This window comes from Harmonia axyridis, chromosome 3 (assembly GCF_914767665.1).
Source record: "Harmonia axyridis chromosome 3, icHarAxyr1.1, whole genome shotgun sequence".
NCBI lineage: Eukaryota > Metazoa > Arthropoda > Insecta > Coleoptera > Coccinellidae > Harmonia > Harmonia axyridis.
This window is the reverse complement of record NC_059503.1, coordinates 10,235,951-10,262,214: the sequence shown is the minus strand read 5'-3', so window position 1 is coordinate 10,262,214 and position 26,264 is coordinate 10,235,951. Positions and strand designations below refer to the sequence as shown.

The 26,264-nt window shown below is 33.8% G+C and overlaps 1 protein-coding gene across 1 annotated transcript; it reads right to left on the bottom strand.

The window, feature by feature from the left end:
* Positions 1–907: 907 nt before the first annotated feature.
* On the bottom strand, positions 908–25,617 carry LOC123674827 (nuclear cap-binding protein subunit 1). Its single transcript, XM_045609927.1, has 8 exons — positions 25,394–25,617; positions 24,885–25,339; positions 24,450–24,829; positions 22,651–23,154; positions 22,154–22,257; positions 2,670–2,908; positions 1,497–2,048; positions 908–1,094 (listed from the first exon to the last, which is right to left on the bottom strand). The coding sequence occupies exons 1-8, from the start codon at positions 25,431–25,433 to the stop codon at positions 981–983; spliced, it is 2,388 nt and encodes a 795-aa protein (XP_045465883.1). The 5' UTR covers positions 25,434–25,617; the 3' UTR covers positions 908–980.
* Between the last annotated feature and the right edge of the window lie 647 nt (positions 25,618–26,264).

Below are 26,264 nucleotides of genomic sequence, written 5' to 3'. Positions count from 1 at the left end.
CATATTTCGATCAAATTCAACCTCACTTCTTTAATGACCAAAAGTTTAACCCAGCTCTTATGTGAGGTTATCTTTGGTCATGTATGATCCAAATTGGTGACATTGAAGGGCTAGTTCATGACGTCATGATAATAACCAACTACTACTAAAAACGCTTGAATGCAGTTGGTTATTTTTGTTAATTACCAATGATATCCAGGTTATTTGCTTGAAATAAATTTATGTAAAACCTACGAAAGTGATCACAAGATGGGGGCCACTGAATAACCTTACTGAACTCCTTTTATTCACACAAAATTTTTTATTTCAGTGTGAAGAAATGTTTTTGTAAGAAATTCAACTGTTAGAATACAGTCATTATTATTCCATTAATCCTCCTATAGAGGGCGTTAATATTATTTGCTGAATATTGCAGATCATTTCAGAGCAATAGGTGTTTTACTGATCGTTAATCAAATTTAGTAAATCAATTAATAAAAAAACAGATATTGAAAACTTGAACACAGCCTATTATGATTCTAATTAATAAAATGAAAGATAAAACTTAATAATTCAAATTCATGGTGAGAAATCAATGTCAAATAGGCATGTACAAAATATTTAAACTCAGAATATTGTCAATATGTTGGTTCTTTCCCGATCATTCTCTCTTGATGTATTGTGGAGTGTTTTTATTTCCATCTTTTAATGACATGACTCAGACCATTTTAAAACTGTAAGTAATTGGTAAAATTGTTCATTCCTGTCAACCGACTATTGTTGAACAACAAAGGTCTCAAATCCAAACTTGAATCAAATCTAGTATTTATATGAACATACAGAAAATACCACAGTCTCATTGATTATACAATCTGCTCCAAAATAGTGATCAACAGGGTTATTATGAGAGGATTTCAAAATCAGAGAATAAATAAAATTATATATTCTATTACATTTTTTGGAGTACTTAACATTATAAAATAAAAATCATTTGAAAGTCATCAACCTCTTAAAGAAACAAACTGATGGAAAACTTCTAATATATGCGGCTCCAAATCCTGAGTGAACAAAAGAGTTTCCAGAGTCGAACTGTATTTCTGTACTTGTTCATGATGCTGAAAAAAAAAACAAAACATTAGTACATATTCTCTTAATAAAGACCTGGATAATTCACAAAATATGCCATTTGACACTATAAAATATGTTCTATGATCATATGAGCGTATCGATAAATAAATAAATCGATTTGCTCAGACTTTCAAGAATTAAATTAATCTTTACAATGAATAATATAAAATAATAAGTTCATTACCTCCATCGAAATAATCTTCACACTTTTTGGCGGCCTCTTTGAATTTTTCATTTCTGATTGTTATTTGTTATATGAATTTAAAATATTCACTTGTTATGAGCTCAATAAACAAGCCTCAATAATTTGAGAAATTTGTCAAATAGCCTATTATATAGATTGCTCATGTGCCAAACAATGTTTCAATAATTTTAGTTTTGCAACTTACCGCTAAGAACACTTGCTGCAATCTTCCAATAGTCCACTTATACCAATGGGTATTGTAGTCTTTTCCATCAGTATCACATTTTACCAAATGTTCAGAAAGGATCATGATAAATCTTTGAAAAATGATCAAGAATAGATTTTTCTGATCTGCCTGAGCAGCTTCTAGTTTTTCTTCCATCCGCTCTACCATCTCTTCAGTTGGTTTTTCTGTATCCTCCGATTTTTTCTTACCTTCTTCATCTTCTTCACTCTCACTATCGCTGTGTTCTTCTCTTGCCAGTTTTTCCCTAGCCTCACTCAATTCTGCTGTGAGTTTAGATACATGTCTGTTCATTTTCTTAATGGTAATATGCAGAATTTCCCAAATATACGATTTAGTGAATTCGGGTATCATATCCTTCGAAAATATCCAATTGGCTACTGCTGAACATTCGATGATTTGCGTTTTCAGCATTTTATCCACCAGGACGGTCATCATTTGTTGGTGATTGCGCCATAATTCAATCATATTACGTAAAATGCATATCTGCGCTTCTTCAGATTCTGCCAAGATCTAGAACAAACAAATATTGAGTTTAAATAACAATGAAGAGTTTATAATATTGAATTCTATTGATGTTGTGTCAAACAGGTGACTATTGATTGAAGATGTTAATGGAAAACACAAGATTGTTAATGCCCCAACTAGAGTAGTCCCAAATTCAAGAAGAGACTCTAACGATTTCAGAAGTCCTTGATGTACAGAAGTTAGGTAAAAATTCTTACAACCAGGGAAGAAAGGTAGATAAATGAACTAATATCAGTTAGACATTAATTCATGTACGAATATCGCCAGTGCCTTTCGAACAGCACTTCATAACTGTTGAATGATTTTCATACTGTGGCCTTAGGGGCACAAAAAAATATAGTATACCGATACATAAAATACTGACCTATTAGGTAAAAAAAAGCTGATAGAAAGAAGAAACAAAAAAGAATTTGAGTATTAGATTATCCCCAAAAATCATGATGGTTGGTACTTAGAAAGGTCCTTAAGAGCAAATCAGAAACAAGATTCACAATTACAATAATCAACAGGAAAGTGGTTGAAATCAGTTCCAAATTTAGATTCGAATAATTTCATGCTATTAACCACTTAAATGATGAATTTCATCAAGATAATGAAATGGCTCACCTTGAATACGTAATGGAACTTGGATATCGCAGCAAAACTGTGAGAAAAACTCTTGGAACCCAGATTGAGCAGGGTTTGAACGAAAACGTCGATCTTTAACGGGTTGAATCTGCTGTCGGCCTCTTCCTCGGATCGAGGATTTGGAAGATCCTTCAGTACACCCAGCACATCTTCGGGTGTGCACTTCTGTCTGATCGAGACTACCAATTGATGGGCAGTAGCTGTTCCAGGTAAGGTAGCTGAAAAAAGATAAAATGAAAAACTTGAAACACTAGAAAGAGTGAACATATACATATCGGTAAATGTTATCCACTTTAGTTATGAACTGACTTCACACCTTGTGAGATTTTAGTGTCACCCAAAAATTTCTTACTCGAAGCGTTCACAAATCAGGGGTTATTTTTGGTAGCCCTGTTGTTGCCATCAATTCAAGATGTTGCCGATATGTCATTCTGAATGTGAATCAAACGATAAAACAATATGCCATAAAAAAAACGATGCTGGAAAAAGTTTGACGTCATTTCATATCTAAAATTAATAGTCTACTACATTTATTTCAGAAATGGTATGACTGTATTCACTTAGAAAAGGAATAAAACACTGGGCAATTTCTAAGGTTTGTGTTGTTGATTCTTGCTGTGTTGCTGGTATTAGTTGTTTTCGATTCAATTATATTCAGTATCGGTGTAATAATATATTTTTTCAATTTTATGTTTGTTTGTTGTTAAGTTTTCGAGCAAAAAAACTTTTTCACTTTTGTTTTCTTGATTTTTTGCTTTAAAAATGTATGGATTGTATTCTAGAGTTAGCAAGATCAATACAGTTAGTAATTTATTTTGGTACCAAATTGAACGGACGGATTTCTTTCATTCGATAATTTCAGGTGGTGTTTTTTCCTCGAACGATTCCAAACGTTTATCATTAAGAATAATGAAGCAGAAATAAGGAAACGTGAATTCAACACATAAACTCAGGTTGAAACGACCAAAAACCGATTAGATCGGCGTTAGAGCGAAATCTTACACAAGCATTAACAGAGATTATATCCGAAAGGAAGGACCATGATTCGATTTATCTCCCCGATCTGCCGTTGCAATTTTTTTATTTTCCAATTTCATAAGTTCGAGTGATAGATGGCCGCGTCGACATTGAACCGGGCGTTTGCCACGATTGGCGACGGGGATGGAGAAAAAAAAATTGTGAAACACCCGTCGTCGTGTGGAAGATGATGTGCACGTGTTTCCAATGATACGAGAAAAGTTTCGGGCGAAATTCTCGGCGAATGAGGTCGAAACAGGAGAAGCGCTCGGAGACGATATCATTTCGTGAATTATAGATGGAGGCACAAGCCGTTTGAATAGAATATCCGAAATGAAGGAGATCACAGGCAAGAACGACGGTTTTGTTCGCCATCATAGAGTAATAAACATAGATAGAGGGAGTATACGCAATTTTTACATGTCCCCAACATGGTTAGTTTACGTTGTCGGATTTTGATACATTTTCAAATCCCCAATTTTACTATATCGTTATGAATGTATATTATATAGAATTAAATATATTCAATTGAGTGATTCCCGATTAAATATGCAAATTTAAATATTTGGACTACGATATTTTTCCTAATTGTCGAATTTATAATAAGCAGAATATTTATTATTTTCTGTATCTACCTGCTGAAATCCAAGGTTTGGCAACTTTTGCTCTCCTAGTGTCATCGGTTGATTCACGTCGTTTGGCGAGCTTGAAATTTGTTTTCTTAATTTCTGATTTATTTATGTATTTATTTCAATATATTTGAGTTAATATGAAACGTTGATTCACCATGGACATAAGAAGTGCGTTCTTTGTGGAGAAACTCGCAAATTAAGTGAAATATCGTATAACTGATATGTCAAATTTGATAGTTCATGTTGGGAACAAAATTTGCTTACTGAAAATGACATATGCTTTAATGCGTCGCTAAATTCAAGTGAAAAGGAAGGATATAAGGATTTTGTTTGGATGAAGAAGAAGCCCTTCAATATAAATATATCAGCTCATTTTGTAAACAAAATACATAAACCAATCACTACACGTATACGAGGAGACAGAATTTTTGCTGAGGGTTTTATCTGTTCTTTTGTGTCATACGTTGAAATTTATGAGGCCCCGTTCACATTTCCTCTTCTAATACTGAGATTCATCGACATATGCTTCATTGTTTGAAATGAACAATTCGTATTGCTCTTTCTCAAAAAAAATTATATATTTATGGAAATATTCCATTGATTCCAATAAAAATTCAGTGAATTAGAGAAAATAATGTGTGATACTCGTACAGAAGGCTAATTCAAAATCTCGTGGAAGAATATGAATACCCTTTACACTTGAATTATAATTAACTATTCCTTGAACGATTCCAAAAATGTGGAATCGACACCCCTAACAAAAATGTCTTCCCTGACCCACAGATTCGAAGCAGAGACTTTTCGATAACGAGCAATTGTTAACCATTGCACCACGATCCAGTATCCTCAGGTGCATCATTAAAGCCCATTCATAAGAAAAGTACATAATTTCCAAGAAACCTTTTCGCATCTTTCATTGTTGCAATGTTGGTTTCATGTAACTTATGCAACGCATACCCATTGCGCTCTCTTTGTATTCATACCACGCTACAACGTCTAATACTCATGTTTTGTTTCATTAGAAAGCTCGCGAGTAATTGGTTTTAATAACTAAATCTTGGGATTTGTGTATCAGCATAACTACCAATTTGGTTTCACTTAAAATAAAAGAATGACGGCTTTCATGACGATTTGCGAAAGAAAGAGTGGAGCTATTAGAGTTGCATGTCGCATATGAAACGAAAACAATGACAAGTGATTTTTTTCACTCGGTAATGTAATAATAATAATAATACTCGAACTATATATCCACTTTTGTTCATAGAGTTCACGATTCGACTATCAGTGATGCACTGATAGTTCAGAAGAATACTCTTGTGGTGTAAATATTCCGAAAATGTTAATATGCTTTGATATTATATATTATATCGTAATCACAATGATCTGATTAAGTTCATCAAAAACTAATTCGTTAGATTATACGATTTTTTGAAAGAAATTATTCTTCAAAATATTAGAATCGTCGTTTGAATATCTTTTAAAAGAATCGAGAGCTTAACTACTTATCATATTAGACCTTCGTGTCTATTTTCATGCCTATTCCTATGCTGTTTTGACGCTTGTTTCAGGGATTTTTCTATTACTGCAATTCTTAAAGTCATTTTAGAAGTTTTCTTCATAAATTTTCGAGATATATAAATATGACATTGCATAAAATTAAATAAAAACAGAAACATGAAGAGAAATTAAGAAAGAGACAACTGTTTAGACACTATGCTCTTCGTAATTGGAGTCACGTCAAACAGATCAGTGTTTCCAACCTTTTGAAATGAAAATTCCCTCAATGGATGCCAAAAATTCCCTATTTAATGTATTTTACACCAAAAAATCCCTGCACCTCTTATCTTGCCAATTATTGTCGAATTATTGTACTCATTAACAAGATATAAACAAAAACAACGAACATTATATTGTGTTTTGTTTTAATATGAAATAACAAAAATTAGATATCATAAATAAAACTATGTGAAACAAAAGTTAGTAAGTGGATTCTAAACTGACAGTCGAAGATTATCTTCCAAAAATTGAAAGAATCAATGTAGCGATTTCTGCACAAAATCAAAATGAGTGATAAGTACCTATTGAGAAAGATAGTGTACCACCACCTTGACAGGGAGAATAATAAATCATAGTGTGATATTTGTAGTTGACAAGACAGACCAGACTTCATATTCGCGGAACTAAGTAGCCAGGAAAATCTAAATCGAAGAAAGACCAATAGTCTTGTAATCATATGGGAAACTCATTCGGCCCGTGGCTTGGTAATGATCATCAATTTTCCATTATTATGCAGCTATTAAAACTTCTGACTGCTTGTTCTGATAATTAACTCTGTTAATATTCGTCACGAAGAGTCGATAGAGGAATTGTAGCAGTTCGTATTATTAGAGAAAAAAATATTCTTGGCCACCATATTTGATAAGGTCAAAAAAAAAGGGAAAAGGCCTCATCTCCATTAATTTTGGTATGTTGAATATACAACCTAATCAGTCTGGTACTTAGTTTTACAACCTTATTTAGATTTTCACTAGATTCAATTTAGTTAGTTTAGTATAAGTAGAACAAAATCGTTGCGGGAATATCTCAGCTTCACACAGATTTCATGGTTATTTTTCATCATTATATGTTGGTACTCGGAACTCTTCTGTCACGGATTTATTTATTATCTCAGAGTAATGAAGATAGATAGAGGAAGCATATGACATTTTCAGTAAGCAAATTTTGTATCCAACATGAACTATCAAATTTGACAGGAAGTGTGCGGAAATGAAAACATATCAGTGATACGATATTTCACTCAATTCGCGAGTTTCTCCATAAAGAACGCACTTCTTATATCCCATAGTGAATCAACGTTTCATATCAACCCAAAATATAGTTGAATACCTAAATATATCAGAAAACAAACCGATGACACTAGGAGAGCGAAAGTTGCCAGCAGGTAGATACAGAAAATAATAAATATTCTGCTTATTATAAATTCGACAATTAAGAGAAATATCGGATTCTAAATATTCAAATTCGCATATATAATCGGCAATCACTCAAATAAATATATTTCATTCAATATAATATACATTCATAACGATATAGTAAAATTGTGGATTTTAAAATATATCACAATCCGACAACGTAATCTAACCATGTTGGGGACATGTAAAAATTGCGTATACTCACTCTATCTATATTAATTACTCTATGTCTTCTATCTATCAAATTTGTGATACAAAAACAGTTCTGCCAACCAACATTCTTCAATGTAAAAATCACCAAACGGTAGATTAGAGAAAATAATGCATAATACTCGTACAGAAGACTCATTTTACATCTCGTACATTCAAAAAGAAAAACTTTTGAACTCGTGAAAGAATATTAATACCTTCTGCACTCGTATTATGAATAACTATTTGGTGCATCTCAATCAGAATATTTCACATTTCTACAAACATCAACAACCATAATTTATGAGATTTCATAGTTTTTATTGTCAATGAATGAACTACTGCTGAAATATCTGACAAAAAATACCATTGTACGAAAGTTTTCGGGGTTCAATTTTATAGTACATTTAAATTCGCTAGTAGATACATTTCAACATTTTTCGAGTTTTCCAAACAACTCCCGCAAACAAATTCAATAGACAATCAATTGTTTTCACTTTTTCTGTCGTACATACCAACCTGACGGACTTTCACCTTACGCATGCTCCAGATCGATAATTAACAATAGGAACAATCGCAAGAATGGTATAAGTAGACAGAAGAGGCTGTTACTGTAATTAATATTGGATAATAACATTTTCCAAGTTTTCTCGTAAGTTAGATAACGGGCTCATCTTGTTATGCACCTCAAAATGGTTAACCGATAAGTTCTTGCTCCAGCAAGCGTAAATACCTTTAATTGACGTAATACTGGTATAAGGTGACAATTGAAGTTGCACTTCCTAGATAAAGACACGAAGTTGAGTAACAGAAAAGAGTAGCAATTGATGCAATTGGAATGCTTCTCGAAACTCTTCGATAATGTAAAGGCCTTTAGCGGGAATGAGATTTGATGTGTCCCAAAAAGGAGCCATCTGCTATGTTGACAATTTTCTTGACGCATTACATAACACTTGTCAGAAAAAATGAGGCGAAAATATCCTCATAAAATCTGCTACTTGCCATTTTCGATAATTCAATATTTGGCTCAAGTTGCTCGATCGAAATAAATAAAACATTTTATTGATTAGTGAATTTTTATGTTTTGAATATTGATTGGTGAAGAAGAGGCGCAAGATATTGGTTGATATTCATCCAAAAACATCAAAAAATTGCCAATAAGTGTTAAGTTTCTTAACTCACGGTTAATATTTATTTCGTACTGTGTTATAGATGTGGTCAAATTTCACAGCCCTGTTTCAATGATATATGTCAAACATAACTTTCATTCGAGGCATCATATGTTTAGTTAAAGGTTAGCCATTTGACAAATATTCGTTTATCTACTGCTGAACGTGTGAAAATTGTGGAAATTTTTACAAAAATAATGATTCAGTAATAAGTACGTTTCATGCAAATTATGGTCCACATAATCGTCAATCTAAGCGTACAATTGGTAAGAAAGTGGAAATATTCGAAGAGATTGAATCTGTAACTGACATATTACAGCCCATACATCATCAAAATGAAATCTAGACAGAAAATATTACTGCTGTTATTGCTGAGGAAATTCCAAATGTGTTCATTCCTCGGTGCGCACAAAATTTGGGCCTCTCTTACGGCACGCTATGGCGTATTTTGCAACTGGATTGTATCCGTCCTTTCGAATGGAGTTTTCTTCAGCGACTAAGCACATTTTTCACTCAGTGACTAGCAAAATGGTCGTATTTGGGGCAGTGAAAATCCTAATGTGATTGTACATCAAAAAGTGCACTGTATGGTGTGTAATTTGGTCTGGCGGAATGATTGGTCCGTAATTCTTTGAAAATGAAGAAGATACCACTCAAACCTTCAATTCTCATTGGTATAACCAAATAATTACTGATTATATTGGCGTGAAATTGAAGAAAGGGCTGTGGTTCCAACAAGATGGTGCAACAAGCCACATAACATGGTCTTTTAAATAAAAGTGTGCGTTACTCATGGGTATATTCAAACCTCTCGAAATATACCAGTGTTTCACTTTAGGAAAACCAATCCAGTGGGAATGGTAACCAATTTTTTTTATAACGTTTCCGAGAAAAACAGTAAAACATAAAATTGCGAAATCAAAGAAAGAAAAAAAAACAATGGTAAACTTCCATAAAGACGACTACCTTGCTCTATCAAGGTGCAACCGAAGATAAACCATGAGAGATACGCATTCAATTCAAACGGTTGCCATTAGCACTTCATTACCCCACACTGTATATCCAATCCTCAAGAACTCTCCTCGCCTTTCGGAGAAGAGATAACCGTGTCAACGAGACGAACAATTGGCGCGATCTTTCGTCCAAATTGTTTTCACACGACCATCGACCTTGAACTTAATTGGTAGAGATTTCCATAAGACCTGATGAAGGCATTGAAGCTTCACGAAAGCGTAAAAAAAAACCGATGTAAACGGAGGTAGCACTAATTTGTAGGTGCTCGTGAATTTGGAATCACTCCAATTAATTGAGCGAGTTTTTTTTTTGAGGCAATGCAGCTTTGGCCACAGCCAATTGTTGTTTTTTAGGTTAGGTCTTGAATTTTGATGAGTAGGGACCGTAAGATCAATAGTAGTTCAGGAAAGATAAATAAATAAACCCTTTCAGGTGTTTTGCTTTGGTACAAAGTATTTGAAATAGAAATGTTGAACACATTCATAATGTTTTATGCGCCCAACAACTCAATTATAATTCATGTTTCAGGCAAATGGAAATTATAAAGAAGTATTAAATATTATTGTAGTTATAGATCCATTTATATTGAATCACTTGATTTTGAATAACGGTCACACTAAAAGCTTTGCAAATATGGGATATAATGGATCCAATGTCTTCTGTCAGAATTAAATAATAATTTTGTAATTTTCGCTCTTGTAACACTATTATCTCAACCTGAATATACAAAATTAAATTTCATTAAAATCGAGATATTAGAACGTAAAATATCGAAGCTTTTCACGAATGCGTAATAGAGCCGATATTCCATTATAGCCACTTAATATCCACTTCAAATATCTATACCGAATTTGATCAAAATTAGAAGTGTAGAATCAAAATAATCGGGGTGCTGGCAATGTTCACGTTTGCGCATGACCAGACCATACAGTAAGTACATTGGAAAAACATAAATTCCAAATAAATTTGCGCATGCTATATGTATATCCGAACAATTTCACGATTGCGCATGCTCAACGAGGATTCTACCTATGAGAAGGCTAAAATAAGTATGGGATTATCTACGAACCAAATAATTTAGCCATATCAAATTTCATTGAAATAGGGTAATAATTATTAGGGATGTTAAGGACAGACAGATAATAAATCGAATTTGTTAAAATTATTGGCTTGAAATACAATGAAATGATCGGATACAAAAAATTTGTTTCATCTCGACACTTCCTTCACATTCAATAGACTCGGAAGCAAAGTAAAGATTTCCATTTCGATTTCGACGGAAAACATAAAAGTTTTGTTTAATAGGCTCTTTTTTTTACGGCCTTCGGCCTATATTAATGGTACATAAAGATAAGGTTAGAGGTTCTCGTTCAAAAGAGTTCATAAAATTTATTCTACCTTGGGGAGACTTGGAAACAATTACGCACAGAGATAATTAAAATATCCCCTCCTTCATAATGCCTGTACCTTTTCGACAATTACGTCGTCATCATCAGAATCTAAAAATGACTAGCCAACCTAAGTACAATACCTTGCCCACCGTGAACTCAAAATATTTCAATATCAAGAAAATTTTGAGCGTTCTTTCAATCATGCTACAATTACGACCTTGGAGAGCACATAGGTTATGTGGTCTCCAAGGACCCAATTGGAACATGAATAAAGGGGGCGTCCAAAGATTCGGACTTCACGGTAGTGCTTTCCCAATTTTCATTTATATTTGATCTTATCTAAGTTTAATCAATCCAAACTTCAAGTTACGTCTTAAGGAACAAAATTCGAAAAAGGCTCCTTTTCCCTGATCTGTCAACTATCACTTTTGGACAATCTACAGTGCTGACACCTAGGCGTCCAAACTCGGGTGCACTTTCAGAACGTTTTCCGCCAAGTTCAATCCAAGAATTAATTTCTGAACCTATCAAATATCGCTACTTTGCTGTCTCATTACCGGAATATCTGCAGATCTGATGACAAACGATGAACTCTCCATATCAAAGGACTACTACGATCCATTTCACGCGGTTCATCGGTTCGCGCTCTTTATGAAGGATATTCAGGAATGCCAATTGGAACTTGACATCAATCTCTAGACGTCTTCGGAGTCTGATACGTTTTGGTTTTTTTCCTGCGAGTTTATTCGAATGATTCGATGCCGTGATGGAGATCATCAAAAAGCCATAAGGGTCATTCAGTCTGCGTCCTAGATGTACTTGTGTTGAAGGAGAAATTGAACGACTTAATTTCAAGTGATCTAACGGGGAGAAGAAAATCATATTTGGCGACATCAATAATCAATTTTGGTTTAGTAGGTATTTGCTATTTGAATTTAACAATTGCTCGAATGGCTGACCCTTTCGAAATGGCACAGTTTGCACTACTGTTTGATGCTCTCGAGTAGTTTGCGTGTCATCTGCCAGTCCGTTTATCCACAGTAATCCATTCAATTAATCACAAATACCGAACAAAAAGTTTTTTCAAATTTTGCATTATTGTGCATATTAATGATACAGTGTATTATAAAGTGGTTAATATGTGACAATAAAAATAATTTGAGTAATCTAAGATTTCGAAATAACGAGGTTCGAGTTAACTAGAGAATCTATTGTACCTTGTATTTAATATATACAAACTGACAAAGAAACTGTAACACCCAGAAGGAACTGTTTTAATTTTAATTTTGTTTTGGTAAATATTAGATAGTATAGCAAGGAGTGAATGATTGAAATTTGGAGAAAAAAAAACGAAGACTTCACATTTTTTTTCAATAAATTTGTTAATAATTTGTTTGTCCACCGCAATTATCTATACACTCCCAAATATATAGCCAACTATCGGGGATCCGGGCGGCCATGGCAAATAATTGAAATGGGTCACTTCGAAAATGCAAGATAATGTTCGACCTCATGTTGCCAGACTTAGTTTAAACTTTTTCGAAGCGACCCATGTGATTCTTTGTCATGGCCGTCAAGATCCCAGGATATTTCACCAATGGAGCATGTTTGGGACATCATGGATAGAAGGCTTGGAAATTTACCCCAGTCCCCACGGACTTGGGATAGTATTCCTCAAGGAGAAATAGACTTGTAAACCCTTCGTTTTTTTCTCCAAATTTCAATCATTTACTCCTTTCCATACTATCAATGTTCCACCGAATAAAATTTAAAATTTTAACAGCTCCTTCTGGTTGTTGCAGTTTCTTTGTAACCGAAAAGTAAGAGGCCTTGAATGCGAATGAACCGAAAACTGGCGCCACATCAAAACGTAAACAAACTCACCCCCTCCCTACTACTATCCGCCACAACCCAACCGGACCGACGCCACCTAATCTCGACGTCCCGACGCCCACTCCCAGCACTCATTTCCCCAACAAGATCGCCCGAAACTGGCGACGCCGCGACACAGACACTTCCGCGGATTCCCAACACACCGGATCGGCGTCCGTTTCCGGTCTTCGCGACGCTCCTCCGGTCGCGTGCCGCCTCTCTCCTCCTCGAGACGCCTGAAGGAAGCCATCAAGTCGCCTCGGACGCCCGCCGTCCGCCAGTGAAGACCGGGCTTTCGGCGAGTGATGCGACGTCAGTGTCTTCGTTATATCTCAATGCGCGACTTCTCGGTTTAACTACGTTGGTTCGCACGGTGTTTTAAATATTTTTTTCCTTCATTGTGTTCCGACGACATGGGATACTTTCCTGCCTTTGGACCAGTCGTCTTTCTGTTGGTAAATATCTGAAGAAATGGGAGTTTTGTTCGAAAGTCCGGATTTGACGCCGATAGGGAATTTTTCGTTTTGACGAAAAAATCCAATGTGGTGCGATTTTTCAATTTTGTTCGCTATTCAGTGTAACGTCCACGTCACTGAGTATTTTTATATTTTCGGTAGTTCGCCTATTGGCAAAAGAACAACAACGAGCAGTCATTGAGAATTGCCGGCAGAAGTGATTCACCACTGATCTATCAGATATGAAAAACATCAAACCATTCCAAAGAATTATGTAGCCTTATATTGATATTATATTTTTTCCAACATCATAAACGTGTGAAATTTAACTCTACGAATACAAAAAAGTTGTTAAAGTGCCAAAAAGTAGAAAAATAATAGTTTCACAGGTTATATCAAATACTTTTACAGCCTGATTATTTCTGTAAATTATGTATGTAACTGCTGTTCGTACTATACTATGCCCATGCATTTTATTTCAATCGTTTTTGTTGAACATACCTATTACTATATTTTTCCGATATTCCTAATAATATTGCTCTTAATTTATGTATTAATTCCTAACAATTATTCTGTTGAAGAAAAACTATCATTGCACAAAGTCTCTTTACATTTTCGGAATTTTGCCTTAAATTTTTAATTGAAAACCAAGATGCAATCATTAAAGACTGTCACAAAAAGAGAATACTGAAAAGTGTGAACATTAAGAGTGATTTTGGAGTACAGATGTCCTAAATTCTATGCTCACTGAGATAACAGATCAAAGAAATCAATTATCGTTTTACAGATGTAGAGGAAAGTTGTTTTTTTTCAAAAGTGGACACCCTATACTTCTTTACTTGTTTGCAATAAAAATATTTATATACAAGGTGTCCCATTTCAAGAATTTTTGAACAACCGGTAACGGTAAGCTTTTCGACAATTTTGCGGCTAAAAATCTGCTTTGAAAAATATATCCCATTTGAAACACCAACTCTCCTCTATATCTCTAAAACGGTAATTAATTTCTATGATCCGTTATGAGTATCCTATAAACCATGAAAATTACTGAAAAAAACGTTTTAGAATATTTCGAATACTCGAACAGAAACCAAAATATAGCGAAATATTTGAAACAGTTATCCTTGAAGATTTTTTCTCTAAGTCTTATAGTTCTCGAAATGCTCTCAGTTAGCATCAAATTTGGGACACCCCTTACATTTGAGTGTTAAAGAAATTTTATAGGCCTAACAATAATAAATTTTTTGACATATCCATTTCTTTGCCTAAACATACTATTTCTAACAAAATATTTTTGAATTTTATCTTGAATTTTTCATTTTTGGTTGAAATAATCAGTAAATGTTTGTCATAAAATAATATATTTTAATGCATAGAAATGAAATGGTCAAAATATATGTTATTGCAAAGATCATAGTATTTCTGTAAATGTTTTTCAATATCAAACAACCTTTATCAAAAATGACTCATTTCAATTAGACTGGAAAAGTTTTGATTATCGGAATTACTCAATTGTTATATGAAAATTGAATTTCCATAAATTGTAAACTAATAGCATTGATATTTGTTTAATTTTCACATATATCACAACAATGTGTGACAATGGACTATGGTAGTACAAAAAGTTATCTCATTGTAAAGTAAACAGGTGTTAAAATATGGAAAAAAATTATATCAACCTACGTCCTAAAATGAAGGCCTACAAAGTTGAAGCCTTCTCACTCTAACTTCCAAAAATGTATCCGGTACAAAAAATAGGGGTCTCCGTTAGAATATATCATACCATAATTTTTTTTTCGAGAAATATGCCTCGTGACGCTAGGTTGATAAGAGTTTTCGTTAAAAAAAACAAAGGATCAGTGCCGCAAAAAATGAATTTTTGTATGATACATCTTTCATTTTAAAGATTAATTAAAAAAGAAAAATCATATTCAAATAATGAGCAATATCTGCCAAATTCATCATACCTCTGAACCGCTCAACCAGAAGTTCTATTTTTGAAAGATTTAAAAAAAGAATGATCGATGTTGGAATAATAGGCTTTTCTGTAATATATTAACTGCGTTTTCTTTCATCAGCTTGTCTCAACGCTCTATGAAAATTTCAGCACGGTGAAGCATGTCATACTCAGTAGGACCTAGAAATAGGGTCTTGAATACATATTACAATCGGATTCGTCCTAATAATTTCTTAATCTGCTTTGCTTCGTAGTAACGATGTTTCGAAAATTAGGATATTTGAATTCAACGCCTAGCAGTTACTTGAAAAAATGATGCATTTCAACAACACGCACTAATATCTATTATGTACACCTAAAAATTTATTTTCATAGAAGAAATATCATCTGAAAGTACAAAAACTGATAATATTGTACATATTAATCATGTATGATTGATAGAAATTTGACTGAAAATTAATTATCATTCATTAGTAATCGAATAAAATGCAAAAATCCTCCATTTAACTCTAATTCCGATAGGTAATACCCAAATGCAATTGATTAATCCATGCTCAACTTCAAAATATTCACCACAAGTGTCAGTTATGTGATATACCGTATACCTTCATTATCCAAATTTCGTCATAAAATAATTATTTTTTTAATATGAAACGAAGAACGAGATTGGGTAACCTGAAGAACAATGAGGAATACGGATAGATCTGCAATTATTTATACAGAATATTCTCCCAGAATTAAAAAATATATCCTTCTGGAAGTACGAATATTTTCATCAATGCAAGGGTATCTCTAAATCTTCTGAAAGTTTCATATTTTTATTGTTATTTTCGTAAGAATGGACGCAGATTCATTGAATAACCTTATATTCAACGAGAAAAGTAAAATTTTACGACGGTTTAATAATTTTTAACACCTTGTGTGTTGTATCTGAATTTAATAAATCGCTTACACTCAGATAAACTAGGAATTATCAACAATAATTCTTCATTCACCTGTGCAAAAACTTCATAATTGTAAGCAACAAAGGTAAAAATGCTAAGTTTTAATGTGAAAACGAGTGCATAAAACAAGAAGTGAATCCGATGTTTATCTTTCAACCATCGTCTAAAGAGCTTCCTTGAGCTTGACCAGCAAACGCTTGTAGAGTCATGGAAATCTGATCCGACAAGTAATAGACAAGAATCATAATTATATCACACTAGGTGGTAATAATGGATCAGATGTGAAAATTAATTTGCAATTGAAGAAGCGAGAACAATGATTCTTTCATAATCTAGTACGTTTCGATTACCACGAATATCTCCGCTTGAAACAGAGTATGAGGAGATATCTCAACGGGTGAGATTTTCACAAAACTATTTTGAAACAAGAAGGAAACTTATAGATGCGCTATCTTTTCATTTTGTCATTGATTCGAGGCCAAATTGTAATCCAACTAGCTACAAATAATATTCCAAACGTTGAAAAATCGAGATTTGCATTTTTGTACCTATGTACTTTTGACAATTTACTAGAAAATAATTTATGGAACTGTAACTCAGTGACTGAAGGTCATGGTTTCGGTTTATATTTTGGAATTCATGATTTTTTTCCTGAATGTGCATGAACTATTTCAAAGTTTATTATTTCAAATATCAAGGCAAAATAAATTGAATCAACTGAATAATAGTTATTTATAACACAACTGCAGAAGGCATTGATATTTTTTCATGAGCTAAAAATTTAAAAACCAGCCACGAAGTGGCGAGATTTTGAATGAACGAGTGTAAGAATGAGCCCCCTGTACGAGTATTATACATACAATATATTTCATAATTCACTGGAATTTATTGGAATATATTTACATGAATATCGTTTAGTGTTTTTTGCATTGAAATATTTTGGTTGGCAGAACTGTTTTTTGTATCACAAATTTGACAGATAATACGCTCTATTAGTGTGACGTCACACACCGCCATTTTTGGTTATCCTGTCAGTATTCGGAATCCAAATAAATAAATTGTCATTCAAATAAGTACGGTGTCGTTGAAGGAATTGACTTATTTTCAACAATAAGAGTATTTGAGGAATGATTTCAGTATTACTTGATAGACAGAAGGAACGAGGTTAATACCAGTAAGTTTGAATCCTGTATCATTCCCCAGATTTTGTAAAAAGCCGTGTTTATTAGTTGAACTTCAAGTTCGAACTTACTGGCATTAATCTCGTTCCTTCTGTCTATCAATTTATAGTAAAATCGTTCCTTAAATAATCTTATTTATTAAAATAAGCCAATTTATTCAACGACAACGTACTAATTTGAATGACAATTTGTTTGTTTGGATTCCGAACACTGACAGGAGAACTAAAATGGCGGTGTGTGACGTCATCACTAAAAGAGAGTATAGATGAATCCGTAACATAAGAGTTCCGAGTACCAAGATATAATAGTAAAATATAACCATGAAATCTGCGCGAAACTGAAATATTCCAGCATTATTTTGTTCTACAAAGTATGATTTGCCACAGAATTAGAGAAACATAATTTTTAATCCATAGATGAATAGATTCATTTTTTGTTTCATAAAAAAACATTGCAAATTTTAGACAGAACAATTATTTTGTTTTTCTCGAACGATACCAAGGTTTATTAATGCGAATGACAAGCTAAAATAAAGGAAATTGACTGAGAAAACACATAATTCTCCATCCACAGATATATTCATTTGTTTTTTGAACATTGTAAATTTTACCATTTACAATTTTCCTTTATGGCTCATTATTTCAAATACCAAGCCTAAACAAACTGAATTGATATAATATTTTTGCAGATAAATTCAATCAGCGACGTAACCTCCATCTCCCCAAGACGAGACGTAGAGGACCACGTGAGGATCTCAAGGACGCACGGCAACGAACCCCCTCTAACGGACTGGGAGATAGGACTTCGCGAGGCCACCCACCAGGCCTTGCTACGAGACGGCTACGACGATCTCTCCCTGCGAGACTATATCCAAAACGCCCCCTTTTCTGGCAAGCAAGCTGCCCAAGTCTTCGGCGACATAGCCATACTAGCCAGGGGTCAGCTGTACGCCACCCCCGTCGGCTTCAGATTCGTCCAGGACCCCTACCAGAACGACTGCGACGGCTGTCACAACGACAAAAAATGCAGCGGGGGTAAATGCGACCACTACACGTCTTACGGTACACAACAACTCGTAGCCCTCTGGACAGTCAAGAGGATACGACACAGGGATGTGAATTACGGGTACAGATACGAAGTTGAGTACACGATATCACCGGTGGACAAGGCTTTGAAAGATGGATTCATCACCAAAAACGGAAAATTCGACTATGGCATACCCGGCCACGTTTTCGTCATCAAGACTAATCAAAGACACAGCTACGAACACAATGAGTTCTATTCCAGCCCCGATCAAGGCAAATGGCATAGACAATACGTGCCTAGACCGCCAAACGAGCACTACCCTCAAGTATTGATAACTCACGCCCACCCTCCACCATTAACACACCTCCATCCAAACGCCCCGCCCACTAGTGTACAATACGAAGCGAATTCCAAGGATAATCTCAAAGAAATCCAGCTTTACAGAAACCTTATTAATTCTTTATCCGCCAAGACCAGCACTACTGGACACAGATTCAAGATAGACCAAAGCAGCACATCGCCAAGAACCACAATCAATAGAGTAGAGATACCATCAATTCTTAAACCTACTAGACCGGCATTCCAATTAACACCTAACACTCCTGGAAAAACCACTTTGGTGCAACTACCAAACGGACAAATAGTTCCAGTTACAGAAGTTTCTACGACAACTGTACAGTCTGGACAGTTTCAAATTTTAACACCTGTTGGGACCATACAAAATTCCGAAGTACCAACGAGCGAAATCAACTTTGTACCATCAAAACCAATTACAGTAACTGAAGTAACAAAGTATCATACACAGGCCAGTATTCAAAACCAAATACCTTCAACCAAAGTACCCCTATTTATAATGAAAGAATTGATACCGCCATCTTCAACGATAAGACCAGAAGTGGTCAAGGATATGGGTTCTACGAAACTGCCGAAAAAAACTACCATACATTTCTTCGCTGCCGAAGACGTTGATAAATCAGGACAGGAAGAAAAAGATGTTAACGATATATTTACGATCACTTCTGACAAATATCCACCACGTAAACAGTTCACTGAACAACCACTAGAAAGGAAAACACAAGTTTATGACGATGAGAATGATGAAGACTTCAATTTGTTTCCTGCAGTCCATCCAACTGAATCCATGAGAAAGGTAACAGAAGCTCCATTCAAGGAAACATCACCCATAATAAACCAAATTTCCCGGCCTTACAAAGAAACTGCAACAACCCAATCTTTTTCGCCAAGAACTACCATTACAGAAGAACAATCAGTGTTTGGCAGACGAACCAAGATTCCTTTATCGTATCTCACAACTGAAACACCTTATACCTATGGAACGCAAAGAACTACTTTAACATTACCCATACCAAATACATCAAGTCAACAAACAACCAGAGAAACTACATTTGCAATGCAAACAACACCAACGCAAAGATATACAGAAAGCACTCCAATTTACAACTATTATGCCCAAAGCACTCCAGAACCCAATGAAACAATCATCACAGTAACTCCCATCCCAACATCTCCTTTCGATGAATCTACAGTTACTTCCCATGATTACAATCAAGGCACCTTAACCACATACAGCAATAAGGAACATACGACAGAAAAAAGAGAGCCTTCAACAACCATCAACGTATCGAGAGCAACATTGGTATTTCCTAGTACATCTGATACAACCACACTTTCATCGATAATAACTGATGGAAATTCAAAGGAAAATACATATTATTCCAGAATTCCCAGTACTCCAGCTTATACACAATCAGAACCAACAACAGAGAAAGACTTCAACACACCTTCAATCAATACTCTAATAACCTACTACGGTCCTCAAACATCCAAGTACCATACTATAAATTATCCCTCAACTGAAACTACTCCAGTTCAATCTACCACGAGCTCTACAACAAAAATGACTACAGCAATATTCAAATCGACCCAAGCAACTAGACCTGTAACAACGAAGTTAAAACCAACAACAACAAAAAGCAATGACTTCCTGGTAGAAGAGATATCAGATGAAGAAGATTCTGCAGCAATCAGCAACAATAAGAGTAAATTCCAGGATTACACAGATGATGATATCTTTGGCCCAGCAGAACCAAAACAAAAAGAAAAAAAATACAGTAGTTATAAACGTCCACCGTTGAAGATATATAAATCAAGTTTTACCACTGAACCCACTCGAACTGTTGCTAAGACACCTAGGATAATTTATGCAGATTTTTACGAAGCATCGACAGTGCCTCCAACAACTTCCTTGACACAATTTTATGCGGAATCAAAGAACAACTATATAACTCAATCATTGGATATAACTACCCCAGGTGTACCACTAACGAGTCAAAGTTACCTAACATCAATAAGCTACAAAGTAAATAAAAAAAAACCCTCAATTATAGATGAACTTCAAGTACTTCCTACAATTAGGGCAAAATTGAGTAATTTACATAACGATGAAAAATTACAAATCTTCAGAGCAGAATTACCTGAAACTGAAGAAACTACAAAGAAATCAACAGAGAAGGAGGCATTCGATAATATTGCGCTACAACTTGTGAATCACGCTAAAAGTTTAGAACTGTTAAATAAAAAAACTACAGTTGAGAACAAGAATCCAGTACAAGAGAAGAAAAACTTAAAATATAGAAGACGTTCATACATGCCCAAATCTAGAAAAAATAACACTTTCAAAGCGAAGAATAATAAAGAATGAATGAAGAAAGAATTTATAAAGGTTTAATAATTCCATTATGAGGATTTACCTGATTTTTTTATCTTGTGATAGAACGATTTATTTTTATAGAATGAAAATGTACCTTTAAGTGAAATTTGAGCTAAATCTAGAAAGAATAACTTTCTTGAATATGAAGTTGAATATGTTATGTATATGTAAATATTGAATATTATAATCTTAATCAACTTTTCAATAGATAATCCATATGTAATTTAACTATTTAATATTTTCCAAAGCAAGAAATTCAACTTTTACTTGAAAAATGTTGTAATAATTGAAGGAATATTCAATAGTTGAAATTATTCAAGAGTAAATGATTTGATAGTGTTTTTGCTTCAAATATTTCAGTAACAGATATTTGAATTATTTTCACTTATAACTGATATTTATCGCACTTGAGTTGTAAATATATTTTTATTTAACAAGAAGTTTCAATATTAGCAAATATGAAAGAATAATAGAAATTTTATGCTGAATAGATAAAAGCATGGAATCAATAGATCATTGACTTTTTTATCTATATGAATCATTATGAAAAAAACTTTCAGTTTCGTGATAAAAGTATAATCCTTTGCATTTAAATTGAGTTTTTCAGAGCTAAATTCATGGTGTAGTGAAATTTAAGATCAGCCTACAAAGATCCTAGCCAATCAACCTAATCTAATTTTCAGAACTAGTTAGGTAACAAATCAAACAACTTTTCTCGTCAATGAGAAGACAGTATTTTATCTCCTTCCCTGATATAACTGAACTCACCATTAGTAGTAAATGCCAAACTTTGATTTTAAGATTTGAAGTCTTTAAATGACCTACACATCATAAAAAAAAAAATTCTTGACATAATGTATATATCCTGTATATCTTGTTAGTATATGTATTAAATTTTCAAATGAACACTTACCAGCTCCTTCCTGGGAATATTTATAATATGGTTCAGTCTTCTCTGGAATGAAACAGCTGAAAGAATCTGGTAATATTTCTCGGATACGTTGCCAATAGGACAACCTAGAAAAAAAAATGTATAAATACTTTACTTGACATATTATATTCTACAAAATTTCGAAATTCAGTTAAACCCTACGCAATGAAACGAAAATCAAATGACACATATGTTCATCTCAAATATATATCATTGTAAATTTATTCAATGCAGTTTGTTCAACATCACGTCATAATAGGTATGAATTAATTTGTTTTTATTGCAAAATTTTATAACATTTTATATTGTAACGTTTCATATTGTTATTCATATCTCAAAAAGTGGAAATAGAATAATTATCGTTCAATTTTTTGAGTTAGTTGGAGTTACATCAAGTAAAGACTTTTTTTCATTGAAATAGACTACTATGTGAATATTCGATGGATAACTATTGATAAATAGTAGGACATGAATCTTACCTCATACATTTAAGCATCACCTCCCTGATAAATTTTGGTTTTGGATGTTCGGAGTCTAAACTCAGACAGGAATCCCAATCTTCCCACGTCCACCTATACTGAAAGTTACTCAAATGATAGGAAAACCAATTGACAAATCTGTCAAAACATGAAACATTCATAGTATCTATCCTCATAAATAGCATTTCAGTGGCTTGAGCCAATACTTGAGGCATTGTCGCTGGTTGTAACTTGCACAGCTCAATGAGAATCGAACCATAACAAATCTCCAAGTATCTAGGTGTTGGCATATTGAAAAGTTCTGCAAATATAACTTCTACGATACAGTATTCAAGAGGAATCTTAAGTTTATAAGGAAAGTCCAGAATGTGAGCAGCGCAATCCTTTCTTTCTAAATGATACATTTCAATAATTGAATGCAAGTGCTCTTCTATAAGAAATCTTTCAATCGAATGTGCTCCTGGGAGGATGGGCCCTTCTGGGCAATCAGTGTAATCGAATAATCTGAAATAATGAATAGAGTAAAATGAAACACATAAATCCAAACTTAACATCAGTTCAAAAGAACACCAATTCTAGGACAGAAAGACAGGACCAAATAATAATATATACTTTGTCTAGTATGTCTATCAAAACAAATTAAGTTTATATGTTTCAATTTAAATTAAGTTCATATATTGGACTCTCATTGAGTCGAAACACCACAGGACCAAGATATTTCTTTCTGAGTTACATATAGTTTGACTAGGACGTATTTAGAGCTATACAGGTCATTCTTGATTAAATTCGACTTGCAGAGGTAAACCAAATAAAAAGTCCAGTTATAGAGGTGAAGAATAGTGATATTGTTTCCTTATAGTAGACGTAGATATTTGGATGAATTTACTGAAAAATGAATTGACAAAAGAAAATTTCAAAATAAATTAGATCAACGTCTGTGTGTTGGCAATGTCAAATTTTGAATATTTTAAGAGTATGTCTACTGAAGAAGTCTGATTTAGACTCCAAAACGTCAAAAGAGTCAATTAATTCAAATAGTTTGTTTATTTGAAAGCAAAATTTTTTTCAACTGATTTACTCTTGAAAAATTAGTATGCAGGAGCATTTCAATCAAAATTTTCCAAGCTTATTTCAGAAATTAGGGATGTAGGCTCTTCATAAGTTTTTCATACAAGCTCTAAACTTTTGAGAGGTCCCTTAAAGGCTAGGAGAGTCAGGATAAAGAACATTTGACAAAAAAGATGTATTTCCTACATCCTTTGCAAAACTAAACCTTTAACTCTTTATAATATGAAAACCATAAAGAGAAATGTGTACACTATTTGACTGAAGTCGGTAATCTTCTTCTGCTTGAAACTTTTAGAAACGCGTTTTTCAATTAAATCAATTCACCGACACTTTGCGACTTGTGTGGCGGGATTTCGAATTAAATAAATAGTGACTGAGTTATAGAGGTAATTTTTGTATCTTTGACTTATGAAGGTAAAGTAAAGTTTAACCGTAATAGATATTGAGTTATGCATAGTTATTTCTTCAACTTGGACAGGCTTTTTCATGGGATTGAAAATAATTCCAGTTAACAAGAGTCTACTGTATAAATAAATCAGTCCACATAAATGCATATATATAGTTCTGGGGTCTCCAAGGGCGTATGGATGAACAAGCATTAAAATTTCCTGGCTTCACAACAGTGCTTTCCTCATATTTTTTTTTACTTAGGTGCTTTCGTCTACTAATCGAAGAACTGATGTGTGGACAAAGTTCAGTTGAACTGAGGAAATATAAAGCTGACAACATACCTGAAGACTACCCAAGGCATAGGATATTCGAAAGTATCTTGATGTGGTGGAGGTATGATGGAAGGTAGATTGTGCTGGAGAGCTTCACACAAAGTGGAATCAAATGCGAGATAAGGTCTTGGAATATGTTTTTCCTGCCAATTATCCTGCCGTAATTTTTTTATTTGAGACCAGAGACAATCAAGATATTCTTCTTGGGGGTGAGGCACGTCTACAGCCCAAACTCTTAGCGCATTGTGATGCTTCTTATTTCGTTTATTCAAGAATACCTCAATTTGTACCATAAGGTGTTCCAAAGCTTGTTCTTTCTTTTCATAAAGTTCTCTGCCAACCCATGGTAAGGTACTCAACACTGCAAAACAGTACCAGTCTCTACGAACCTATTTAAGTTCATTTTTCAGTTTTCAGTGTATTTTCAGAATCACAATAACTTACCCTAGGTACATTTTCCTCATTAGCACATTCCATCATGTTGTCCAATAATTGTAAAAGAGAAGTAGCAGAGATAACATGGCAATTTACCAAATCGGCAAGAAACCTTAAAGCATACCTGGCCGCATCCCATTTACATAGCTTCAAGGATTCTTTGAATGTTCGAACCATATATTCAACAAATTCTCCACCAAAATTGAAATTCTTGGCATTCAATAACCCAACAAGCGTAGTATATATAGTACATTTTTCAGGTGCACGAATAGCACTATCTGTCAGTATTCTAAGAATCTTAATTCTGAAAGATTGTAGATCAGCTTCAAGGACTCCTGCCAAACCTTCCAAATTTGATTCCAATGATGAATTACTTTTTTCTCCAACTCTCATTATGAGAGATTCCAATCTATCTTCAATTTCCTGGTTTTCGGATACCCTTCTCCTTTTTCGATAGACCCGATCTAAAATAACAATTTTTTGGGAATGTTGAAAGTAGGTTACGAATATTAACTTACCGTAACCATCCTCATCATCATGAGCTCTTCTTCGACTCATTTCGTTTTAATTATAAAAAAATAATTCTTATCAATAAAATGGTTTTGATTGTTGAATTAATAACAACTAGTCATACCGGGCAACTACGTTCTGTTGATGAGTTGACGGTTGTTTTTAGTTTCACAGAAAATTAATTTATAATTTGTGACCTGTGTCTTTGACGCTTTGTTAATTTACCGGAAAGCTAACCTCAATTCTGACTCTGTGCATAGAAATATTTTTCTTGTTATTTCCGAAACTTGTTCAATGAAAAATTAGCTTTTTTTTTAGTTGATATTATTTAATGAGAAATTTATTTTATTCGATTTTCACTCCATACTGATGGATTTAAATTTCCTATTTTTAAATATGTTAAATGAATTCAGTTCCAGGCATAGAAATATAATATTATTTATATTTATTTCTATGGTTCCAATGTTAATGTTAATATATTTAGTGTTCTGTGATGTTAAGACCAAAGAAGGATACATGCGTTTTCATTGCTTTCCTCTATATTTAATCCATTTATTTACAATTATTTCCAGTAGTTCGGTGTTTTAAGATTATTTCTGTTTTTATTTCATTTATATTTGCTATCAGGTTAATGCTGAAGAACATTCTATTCTTGAGGGGTTTTGAAGGAGAAGAACATAATTTGGAGAATGTAGAAAGCTTAACCAGAGACAACAATTGTTTGTTTTATTCAAAGCGTATTCGACTGGCTGCACCAGTGCGAATTAATTCGAGCTCATTATGTCATTTAGCTCTATGAAAATTCGAATTAATTCGCATTGGTGCAGCCAGTCGAATAGGTTGTAAGTTTACAGATTTAGAGATGAGGCCATTTAATTA